Source organism: Colius striatus, chromosome 1, assembly GCF_028858725.1.
Source record: "Colius striatus isolate bColStr4 chromosome 1, bColStr4.1.hap1, whole genome shotgun sequence".
Lineage (NCBI taxonomy): Eukaryota > Metazoa > Chordata > Aves > Coliiformes > Coliidae > Colius > Colius striatus.
This window is the reverse complement of record NC_084759.1, coordinates 180,226,748-180,239,019: the sequence shown is the minus strand read 5'-3', so window position 1 is coordinate 180,239,019 and position 12,272 is coordinate 180,226,748. Positions and strand designations below refer to the sequence as shown.

The 12,272-nt window shown below is 36.4% G+C and overlaps 1 protein-coding gene across 5 annotated transcripts in view; it reads right to left on the bottom strand.

Moving 5' to 3' along the window:
* Window positions 1-882: 882 nt before the first annotated feature.
* The window catches only part of MDFIC (MyoD family inhibitor domain containing), a 53,368-nt gene continuing 41,978 nt past the window's right edge, over window positions 883-12,272 (bottom strand). For 4 of the 5 annotated variants that reach the window (XM_062017549.1, XM_062017558.1, XM_062017566.1 and 1 more), the window contains one exon: window positions 883-4,350. In XM_062017549.1, coding sequence (XP_061873533.1) covers window positions 4,103-4,350 — 248 coding nt within the window. In that variant the 3' untranslated portion in view covers window positions 883-4,102. Of the gene's footprint in view, window positions 4,351-5,329; window positions 12,271-12,272 lie in introns of those variants that run through there. The other variant, XM_062017573.1, reaches the window with a different exon arrangement.

The window sequence follows — 12,272 nt, the reverse complement described above, 5'->3', positions numbered from 1 at the left end:
ACGGATACTGGCTAGAACAGTTAAAATAAATTTCAAATGATACTATTTGTCTATGTGTTTATTAGTTCTCTTATACAAAGAATTATTTTGGCACATAGTCTCAAAGGTGAGGCTTCACGACACATACTCAAACACAATTTCTGTCATTTTAATGTTTTACACCTGTAATGCCCAGATGAGATTCAAAATTTTTTTAGACCTTCTCAGGGCTCGTGTACACAGACATAGAAGAACATTCAATACATTTAAAATAGATGTATAAAAATTAGTGTAAAATATTATAAAACATGCTGTTTTCAGTTTTCAAGTAGCATAAGCATGTTCACACTTAGCTTAAGCCAACATGAAGAAAAATCTACTATAGAGTCTATAGTCTACCCCATGTGAGTTGAAACTAACTGTTTTTAAAATCATACCCTACTTTAAAATAGTGGTAACTCAGCATGAGTCTTCGTTTCACGGGCTGCACAGGTCATTAAACCTTAATACGTCTACTGCAATACTGTGAGCCATTTACACTCTTGTTCAGTTTGTTTTTAGTAAACCAAAGACTGTTGCTGCAGATGTATTGAAATAATTTTCATCTTGATCAAATGTAATCATTTCTGGAATTTCACTTCACTAACACAATTTCACTAAGAAATTAATTTGGCCTCTTAATGACTAACCTTTTTACCGTTGGAGATTCAAGCTAGTGCAGCTTCTACCATGTGAGCCAGTTTAGCTCCGCCTGTAAAGACAACTCATACACTGGCTCACCCTCTGTGCAAATTGCTCAAAGGTCAAAGCCCTTGGGAAGTACTTGGAAAGACACGAATGAGACACGAAATTACCATTCAGAAGAGTAACAGGACAAGACTAGAAGAAGAAGAAATCCTGAAGTTTCAAAATAAAGATCTTTATTTCAAAATAGTGTTTGTGAATAGCACATCCAGTTGATATACAATACAAATAGGAAGTTACAATTTTTTTCCAATGGAACAGTTTGCAGAACTATATACTGAAACACTGTACAAGTTCACAAGAAATGTTATAAAACAAACAGATTCTGGCATTTTATTTTCATTTAAACTATGTTTTCACATTTGACTCCTAACTTTGCTTGTTTTAAGTACACAAGGTGCTTACAAGGTTGCTTATAGAGTGAAAATTACAAACCAGAATTTAAGAATATAAATATAGAAAGGAATTCCTTAAACTAAATACTAATATTCTCCACTATAAAGATACATTTTACAAAAGTGCTAATATCTCTATGACAAACAGTAGCAGATTACATTTAAACATCAAACAAACCACACAAATTATTTTTCTTCTGATTGTCTGCAATACTTCTTTGATACTTCTAATCACTATGAGGGTTAATAAACACTATTTTTACTTCCCAGTATTTCACAAATGGAGTGGGAAAAGAAAAAATACATCTGCATAGTTGTGTGTGTATGTATGAGAGAGAGTCTGTACACATATGCATTTATGTATGAACAAAGTCCTTGTAATTATTATTTTTAACAGTTCTGGAAGTGAATGGTTAATAGTAAATATATTTATCAGGTTTTCATAATTTCAATAAAATAAAAGACCCTCTGAGTTCCTGTAAGTAGAAACAAGGGTTTGGGCAGAACAAACTGTGTAGATAAAGTTATACATAGAAAAAGACAGGACTCTCTAGATTGGTATTTTCTTTCTTGAAAACTATATCTTACTCTGGTAAAAGTAATTTTTAATAACATCCAGTATTCACTAGAAGCTTGATATGCAAATATGCAGTTTTCCAAGCATGAAACTGGAACTGCTCCAGCAGGGCATGGACAGTGAGGCAGGCCAGGAGACGAAGTCCTTTTCCCCGTCCCCCACAATCAGACAAGAAACAGCCGTAATTCACCTCTCTGTGACCAGAAGGGCGTGAGGAAGGACAGTTCATGGTGCTGCTTAGCCCCAGAGAGGATGTTCCCACCACCACTGTGTCAACCAGACCTAAAATGGGCAAAGCACTGTCTAGACTTTTTCCAAGGTGCATTGAGTCCCAGTGCTCACTGTGATGCCCCCAGTTTCCCCAGAGGCATTATGCCTTACAAAGGCAAAATGCCTCCAGGCACTGCCACTCAACCAAGGTACCTCTTCCCCCTTCCCAATGTGGTTCAGACTTTTAGGAGTCATAATTGAGCCCCATGGGCCTGATTCTGAGCTCAGGGAATTTATCAGTTTAACTATATGATTCCTTATTAGCTTGCCTATTACCATAATATCTTTGTGCTCTCTAGCTGGAGCTTAACCAATGGAAAATTCTGACATTAATGGAAATGCACTTAGTTTATGCAACACAGATCTGAATCTGGCCAAATATATCGGGGAAAAAAACCCACCATAAGAATGAATTCTTGTAGTAACTATCAAAACAACAGATAAGAAACTCTCCGAGTAAATCTGCATCAGAACACACCACAGTATTGCAGATGTTAAGGCAAAACGTAACATCTCCCAGCTCCCTAGTATAGTTGAGCATTCAGCTATGTTAACTTCAGTGATAACTTGCAGTAGTAGGCACTACTAGTCAGTGTTCACAGGGAGAAGCTTTGGTTAGTATCAGATCATTTCTTGACTTAGCTTCATACTCCTGTGATCTTTAGCTTGTCACATTTGCATAAACTGAATTCACTACAGTGGAAAGAGACATTTATGGTCAATTCACTCAACAGAAATACACTATTGACTCCTGTAACAAGGCCTAAATTTCTGAGACCCAACAATCTACAAATGGGATATCTAGACTGTAGATAGGAAAGTTTAAATAAGTGAGATCAAGATGTGTAGGCAGTTTACACAGAAAAGTTAATAAGCTACAGACATGGAGGGGAGAAATTAGCAGGTAGTAAAGAAAATTAGTATAATTATTCCCTAAATTTGGGAATGGCTTAAAGCCCTTTATATGTTGGACCAAATTCATTTCACAATTCTTGCCAGATCCCAACTATGTTTTGCAAACATTTAAAAACTCAATTCTTTTAAAAATAAAAGGGTAATATAGTTTTTAAGTATCTTTTGCGCAGTTATTTTAAAATAACACTTAAAACTTCTCTGAGAATAAATATTTTTGCATTTTTTTTTTATTCAGTGACAGAATTCTCTGATCAAGTCCATTTTATCTTTACACCCTGTTTAAATTCTGCCATGGTGAAGAAATAAATACGAAGCTACGTTAACACCGGTTCTAAAGCCTCAAACATTTATAGGACCACTCATAGTTTCTTCAGTTAACTTCTGATAACCTCTCACTTTTATGGCCAAATTTTGAAGAACTGTTAGTCTAAGGATATATTTAATGTCCACACAGATTTCCAAAGTCTCTTTCTAAAAAGAAGTATTTCAAGTAATATTAGTATTGAAGTAAAATATAAGTTCTCTATTCTGTCTTGATTGATAACAATGAAATCTTGGTTTTGTAGTCCATGAAGAAACTTTAATTGACTTTGCCAACTCTTCCCATAGTATCAATGCTGACAATGGAAAATACAAGGAATCTCTCTCAAATAAATGAGATATTGAAAGCAAAAGAAATACTGCCAATGTGACCACTGTAGTAAAAACAACAGTAGATTCCTGATATTGACTTCTGAATTAAGTTTAAAATAATGGAGCAAAGTTGCTTTCAATCCAAAGACAATGAAATAAAAAAAAATTGCTTTTCAGAATGACTGTTAATGGAGACATTTGAGTATTTAAACATTAAAGCAGTTAAAGGTAAATAGTTAAGGCTTTGTCCTGTAGTCTCTTCTCTGATCAAAATCTGTCACTCTATCCAAATGGTAATTTTTTCCTCATATAGCCTGTGGTATCAGGCCTCTAGTTCAGTTTCAATAGTCTTCCATTTGCAAGGCCAAAAGGAAGATGGAATGTAGCTTGAATTTCACATACAAAAACTATACAATTTGTGCTAGAATACAGATTTGAGGATTGCTTTTTAAAAAAATATTTATATATAGGGAATTAACAGTGCAATACCAGTTGTTTGTGTGAAAAATCTTACCTTGTCTTCCTTCAAACATATTTAAAGAAAAGCTCTCCAGTTTTACAGAGAATAAAATAAAAAGGGATAAATATTTCATGATGGGAAGCAGATCCCACAGCATTCCATGCAGATCTCCAAGCAATCTGAAGATTCACAACATGCGTCCATTATGCCACAGTCCATATCACATGGGCAGTTACAGTCATCCCCCATCTCATCCCCACAGCAACAGCAGCAGGCCTCCGACGTGCAGATGCCACAGGATGCTTGTCCCAGAACAATGTTACAGAGAGTAAGAAATTCACAGAACAAGCAAGCCAAGATACAGTGAACACAGCAATCTTCATACATACCAGTTCAGTAGCATGTCATGTATGAACGACCAAAACAAACAAACAAAGGAAAAGAAAAAAGGAGAAATCATTAACATATCATTCTAAATATATCATATTGTCAAATAAGTATGTGAGAGACAACAATTCAAAATAGATATTATCTCACACTGGAAAGAACAAGTTCTCCATCTTCAAGGTCACTTTTGGAGCCTATCTTGTCTGCAGTTCGCTATTGCCTTTGGCGCAAATTCCCTTTCCCCACTTCATTTTATGCAAATCCCAAGTATTAAACGCTGGCTTAGATCCAGCTCTCCAGTCATTTATTATGTAAAATATCTGTACCTACTATCTTCAACTGTAACTTTTTTCAGCAAGTCCATAAAGTGATTAAAACCAAACAGTAAAAAATCAGCTTATGAAAGAAACTATCTAAAACTATTTCCAGCCTCTCCCAGTGCATCTTGCCCTTCTGCATCTGTTTTGCTGGCTTCCTAGTTCTGAAGAAAAATAAAGAGAATTTGTCAAGGCATTTTTTTCTTTCTTTATAGTTTTATGCACATCTTAAAACCAGCCCAACAGCATGTTATATACATTTCTGTACTTTTAACAATACATAAAACATTCAGTCAGAACACAGTGTCTACCTCTTTTAACTACTGCTAAATTACATGATACAATTGAGGTGTCCCACAAATTGCCTGCAAAATATATGGCACCCGAAAAATAAATACATATATTTTCTTCACAGTAGCTAATATGAGGTTATGTTTTATATTTGTTTGAAAACAGTGTTAAAAACACAGGGATGTTTTATTTATTGCTGAGCGGTGCTTATACAGAGACAAGGTCTCACCCTGCCCTGACAGCAAGTAGGATGGGGATGGACAAGGAGTTGAGAGGGGACACAGCCAGGACAGCTGACCCCAACTCACCACAGGCATATTCCAGATTGTAGGACATCATGTTCAGCATGTAAAGCTGGGAGAAGAAAGAAGGCAGGGATGTTCAGAGTGATGGTATTTGTATTCCTGAGTAACCATTACATATGATGAAGCCTTGCTTTCCTGGAGATGGCTGAGCCCTGCCTGCCCATGGGAAGTGGGGAATGAATTCCTTATTTCGTTCCGCCTGTACACACAGCTTTTGCTTTGCCTGTTAAATTGTCTTGATCTCTACTCACGATTCTTTTTACTATTACCCTTCCTATTCTCTCCCCCACGGGAGCAAGCAGCTGTTTGTTTGCTGCTTAGTTGCCACCTGGGGTTAAACTAGGACAATAGCAATTGGTCTGACCATCTACAGATGTTATGTTCTATCACAGGCAAAAGCTTGCAATTACTTGCAACAGTAAAAATAAATAAAAATATTTATAAATATAAAAAAAATGCAGTAACTATAGCAAGTATCTTGATTAATTCTAAGAACCTGTAGCATCGCAGAAACTGTGAATGTAGGATAGCAAAGCAATGACTTTACATGAGTAAGTGGGAATACTTACAGCAATGCAGCAACAGAGGCTTAGACCTGCAAATCTGTCCCAAGATTCAAAGTAATTACCTGAGCTCTTATCCCACTCTAAACATCACACTGCTGAGGATTGTTTTCTCCTACTTACTATACTACTTAGATCCAAACTTAGCTTGGGAATACCTGTGCTGTAATGTCATAATATATATTAACCTCAAAAAATCACTACTACTACGCAGGAAGCAAAATTGAGAGGAAACCACAGGGAAGTCTGAGCTGCTTTTAAAGAAAGTTGCTGCTTGCATTAAAAGACTGTTTTTCTCAAAGACTGTTTTTCTCAAAGAAATTCTGTCACTAAAAAAATGACCTTCATAGAAAACCCAGAAGATATATGAAATAAAGCTGGGGAGTATTAGTTCACTGAAGAGGACCAAAGCCAGACCAATAGCAATTAATTAGCTAGTTGTCATGGAGATGGTGTTAAATTTGTTCAGGTACAATCTCCTTTCAGATTTTCTTTTAATATGAAGGAAAAAGATAAAGAGGCCAAGAGTTCTATCAAACAAGCCTTCATATTTGAAGAACCAAGGTTTTCACTGTTCCACATCTTTAAAACACAGCTGAAAGAAGCTAATACCACAAATTTAGTTCTGCAAATATTTTGTTATATGAAACACCACAACGTAACTTTATGTGTATCGGTACTGAAAATGAGATACTAAAAAAAATCTTGCATGCTTCATGCAGGAATATGTAAAATTGTAGAAAGAGAAATAAACATTCACAGAAATTATTATATACTATTTATTGATTGGCAAAGAGACAAGGTTCATAGGTTAAACAAAAGGGACTGCACTCAGAAAGCACTTTCTGTACCCACAAAAGAACTTTTCTTTCATAACCTAAAAAAAAAAACCATTAAACCAAGAAGGTGTGCTGATCTAACTAAAAGTACTTCAAAGCTAAAAGTTAACAAAAATGGTCCAAGATACAGAAAAAATTTTGGTCATTAGTGCTAAAACGGAAACTCTTTTTTTCCCATCTTTTCTTCATTGATTGAAATGCTAGAAGGATTTATTTATCTGCTGTTTATTTCCTTCTCCCCAGATGGCAAAACTTGTTTTCTGTTTAGAATATCTTCATATAACAATTTTACTTAATCTACACAAACACTTAACATAGATATATTCTTTACCGCTTTCTTCATTCTTGCAATGACTCATTTGTACAATGAACATAAACTTTGATCCACATTTCAAGGACAAACCTGAAATAATCATGCTTTTATATTCTTCATATTACTGACTTTTAATAGCATTCCAAGTAGTGATTATTTAACACATGATAAAGCATGATGTTACCTAGTCCTACGTAACTCATTGCATTCAGAATCATGACTTTCAAGGTCTGTAATACATTTGGATAAAATGTGTGGATGAATAATTTCTTCCATGTATGACTCCTACTTCTTATCTTCTTATCTACAGATGTTTTAATTATAAGTAAAAGCCAGATACAGTCGTAGTGTGGTTTTTGTAATAATAATAAATCTACATGCTACACAAAACCCACGCAACTTTCTCTAGTACCCACACTCCTACAACAACCTGTCAATTCCACAGAAAAAAAATACACAGCTAAAACCCACTTCCTTTGACTTCTGTTGCAAAGTGTGACCATCAGAGGAGTCCAATCACAAAGAAGATGTGATAAAGAATAGAATCTTAGAATCATTTAGATTGGAAAAGATCAAGTCCAGCCACTACCCTAATAACGCTACTCTCACCACTAAATAATGGCCACACATATTTAAGATAAGTCCAGGGATGGCAACTCAACCACTTCTCTGGACAGCCTGTTCCAATGCTTAACAACCCTTTTTGTTAATAAATTTTTCCAAATCTTCAATCTAAACCTCCCCTGATGCAACTTGACGCAATTTCCCCCAGTCCTATCACTTGTTACCTGGGACTGACCCTCAACCTCACCACAACTTCCTTTCAAGTAGTTGTAGAGAGGGATCACATCTCCTCCTCTTCTCCAGGCTAAAGAACCTCAGCTCCTCATCAGACTTGTGCTCCAGACCCTTCACCAGCTTTGCTGCCCGTCTCTGGACATGCTCCACAACCAAAATGTCCTTCTTGTAGTGAGAGGCCCAAAACTGAACACAGTATTTGCAGCTTCAGCAGTGCAGAGCACAGGGGCATAATCACTTCCCTGGTCCTGCTGATAACACTATTTCTGATACAAACCAGGATACCATTGGTCTTCCTGACCACCTGGGCACACTGCTGGCTCATATTCAGCCAGCTGTCAACCAACACTCTCAGGTCCTTTTCATTTCCAGCCACTCTGCCCCAAGTCTGTAGCATTGCCTGGGGTTGTTGTGGCCCAAGTACAGGACCTGGCACTTGGCCTTGTTGAACCTCATACAATTGGCCTTGGTCTATTGATCAAGCCCATCCAGATCTCACTGTAGATCCTTCCTACCCTTAAGCAGAACAACATTCCCACTGCTCAACTTGGTGTCATCTGCAAATTTACTGATCCCTATGTCCAAAACTCACTCCAAAATAGATGATCTCACGTTTTTCATTACCATGATGAAGAGACCACAAAAATACATTTCACTGCTTACAAGACTCTAATAATTCTTTCCAAATTCCAAGACTGAAAGCACTATTATAAATTTCAAATTATTTTACCCTTCAAAACTGTTTTAAGAGTTAAAAATAAAGACTATACTTAACTTCTGCTCTTTGGCTATACCACATCAAAATTCTACTATTTTTTTCAGGTGAGTGACTAACAGAATACATTAATCCAACTGGAACTAAACTTACTTTATATATTTGAGAAGATTTTGAAAAAAAAGAGTAAATTTTATGACCTTAATGTCTGCGAACAACTTTTCTGGAAATTTTTAATATATTTTAGTATTTGCTGATAGAGACATAACATAGTAATATCACACTTATGACACTGTATTACTGTAAAGAGATGCTAGCTTAAAATGATCTATTTCTTTATGTCCTTATATTTTGCTTGAGAATTCAGTGTCTTCTCATTCTTCTTTTCCCCATGAGAAAAGCTAATCCAACTAAGACTTATGAGTATGCCTTTATCAAGGACCAAACTCCATCTGCTTTGGTGTTGATAACTGTTGATAAATATTTAACTCCCAAGTTTCTTGGGGTTTAAGTTTTCATGAAATACTTTCACAGAGAAAGAAGAAATTAGTTTGTCTCAGTACGTAAGCCCATCATTAATGAAGATAAGTTTTTTCTTAGGACCTCCACAATATACTACATCAGGATCAAATATCTGTTTCTTTTCAATTCTTCTATTATACTTTTCTCTAATTAAAAAGAGTTTACAGATCAGCACCATACAAAAGTGAGGGTGTGGAGTGTCAAACACTGTACAGAGGTATACTTCACACAAAAAGACTCCAAAACAGTACATCTGCCTTAGTTCCTTTATCAAATACATTTGGTTTCATCAAAGTAAAATATCACATCTGTTGACTGTAACCCAAGCTCTCAAAAGCTATTCTGAATGGCATAAATTATGACAGGCTTGGTATGTAGGTAGTGACAGTATATTTTATTAGATCAACTCATAGCTGGGGAAAAAAAATGAGCTCTCAGACACTCAAGCTTATCTTTCATTATCTTTTCATTATGCCTGGGATGAAAGTTAGACCTGAAGTTAAAAGGGTCATCCCATGCAACATTTTTAAATATCCATGTAAGTTAAGCTGTTTCCTTAGTCCTTTGGCATATCCCCAAAAGTTACAAATTTGTTAGGAAACTTCATCAAAACTACTAAAGAATGCCAAGTCAAACAAACGCAATCAACTCGTCCAAGTTTTTGCTGCTTATATCGCATACACGCCCAGCTACTTTGTGCTGATTTAACTAAAAGAGGATAAACAGTACGTGTAACATCTCCTTTAACTCAGTTATGTTACCATAGACAATATATAGACAAGAAATAGCCTAAAATCCATTATTTACACGCTGTTATTCAAAGCCCAGAGGACCCCACTCTATATCTTATCCCAGTTGTAATAGCTATGCTCATTTAAGGAAAAGAAACAATACCAACAATAAAACAATTTTTGTTCACATCTTTAAACATTCACATGTGCACACTACTTTTTTATTTCTTTGCATACAGATATTACCCTGACATCTGAGGTCTTTTAAATACTGAAATATATATTTCTTTTATTTCAGCTTCCCTTTTATCACCTCCTCTTCATTTTTATGAAAAGGTTCAGCTCTATTTAAGAAACACTTTTAAGAGAACTATCAACCATTGAAATTGTACAAGGGACACAGAAGTTAAACTGAAAAATGTGCAGAGAAACACACACGCAGGCTGATCCATGCTGCTTTTGTAATGTTTGACACTAACTTGTCACAAACTGACCCAATAAGCTTTCATACCAAGCAGGCAGGTCACATATGATAAAAGGTTTTCATGTCTGCAATGGTAAATAAGCTCACTTACAGGATGGTGACCTTGGTCAGCTTCTTACTAACTATATTCACTGAGTTCAGACAACTCAAAACAAATCTCCAGGTGCTCTGCTGTCTCACAGCGAGAATCAAAAAGGGCAAAACTGCAATCAAAGTGGCAGCTGAGGTGCTCAGCGGGAGTTTACTCCAGGCCCCTGCAGAGCCTTGAACAGAAGCCCCAGCGGGTGCTACAGGCGTCCTGTGGCCTGTTCAGCGGCACAAGGCTGACACACGTCACTGACGGCAGAGACAGCCCCAGGCAGAGGGGCACAGCCAGCATGCAAGAAACCACCCTGGCCTGGCATAGGTGGGGCCACATTGCACAGAGGTGGGGCATGAACTTAGGGAGCAGCAGCACACCTGCCATCACACTGCCTTTCCTGCAACGCATAGGATTCACATGCAACCTCAGATACCCATCCCCTTCCAGAGAACACACTGCATTAAGGGAAAAATAAGGGACTGTAGAAAGAACAAGTTACCGTGTCCCATGGAGTACAGTTATCTCTAGATAACAGAGTTCCATTTACTTAGATGTGGGAAAATACAGTTACAAAGCACAGTATACATGATAATTGAGATTTTTAAAATAGAAAACTACCATTTCTATTGATCAAGAAAATTAAAATGTTGCCTGAACAGGAAAATTACACAGCAAAATGTGGAAACTTTTATCAGAGCTTCTAAACTCTCCATACAGATATAATCTCTGGAGTAAAAGGATCCAGTTCAAAGATACAGATATACTAAGAAGCATGTTAATTTCTAATATCTAAGATTTCTTCAGAATACGAAGCTTTCATTGTCATTGCTCATCACTGCAAATACTGAGACTAGTAAGGTGCTAGCTAGACCATGACCTTATAAAATGTATACCGTGGGGAGACTTATTTTCGTTATGTTCTCCACTCACTCCTGCTATGTTCTCCACTCACTCCTGTTACACTCGTAAATCACCTCCCAAGACTTTTACTCAAATAAATATGCAAACCACGCTTCAAGAACACCAGTCTTCAAAATGTCTTCTTAAAAATCTCAGGTTTGATCATGTGATAATATTATTTGCCTAGTGTCTGACTGACAACTGCATTCTCATACAGTCTCATCTAACAAAAACCTGCTTTGTTTTGCACATTGTGCTAAGATACAATTCCACATTAAATCAAATTCTAAAAGATGACAATTGAAATTTTGGCCGAAGATTTTCACTATACCGACCAAGTAACTGCTACCTGAATGCTATGGGATAGATTTCAGAAGTCTGCATATGTTTAAGAAAAACAAAAGAGAGAGAGAAATGACCAGCAGATATTTCTGCCATATCAGGCTATTCTTAACACACATTCACTCTGAATTTCAATAAACACCAATCCAATGACAGAACAATACATAAAATAAAACTCACCACTGCTCTTGTGGCACCCAAGAGGAAAAAAAAACCATCATCCTTTTCAAAACCATATGTCCAAAAGGAAAATAAACTTGACTGAAAACTATTTTTCAGTTTGTATAAAGTTATATAAACCAAAGCAAGATGCTCCAACCTCAAAGAGAGCTCTGCTACCTTGCTAAGACAACTACTCACTAATTTACAAGTATATGTATCTAGTGGTTCTTAAGACCCTGGCTTAAAAAAAAGGCCACTTGGTGGACTTGCTTTGTCTTCAGTTAAGGCATAAGTAGTCAGTAGCATGAGTTAAATAGTGCCCACCAAATTAATACTTGGTTTCAACATCTAGAACAAATGAAGTCGCATTATATTGAAAAGAAGGAGAAAAAATTTTATTCAAATGCACGTTGAAATGTTGAATTTTAAACAGTGTATTTCAAAACAACACCATACATTGGGTGAGATTGTTCACCGCATCTCTAAGCTCAATGGCACAAGATACACAGTCCAGAAGGTTCAAGTGGGTTGCTTCAGGCCTAGCTCCT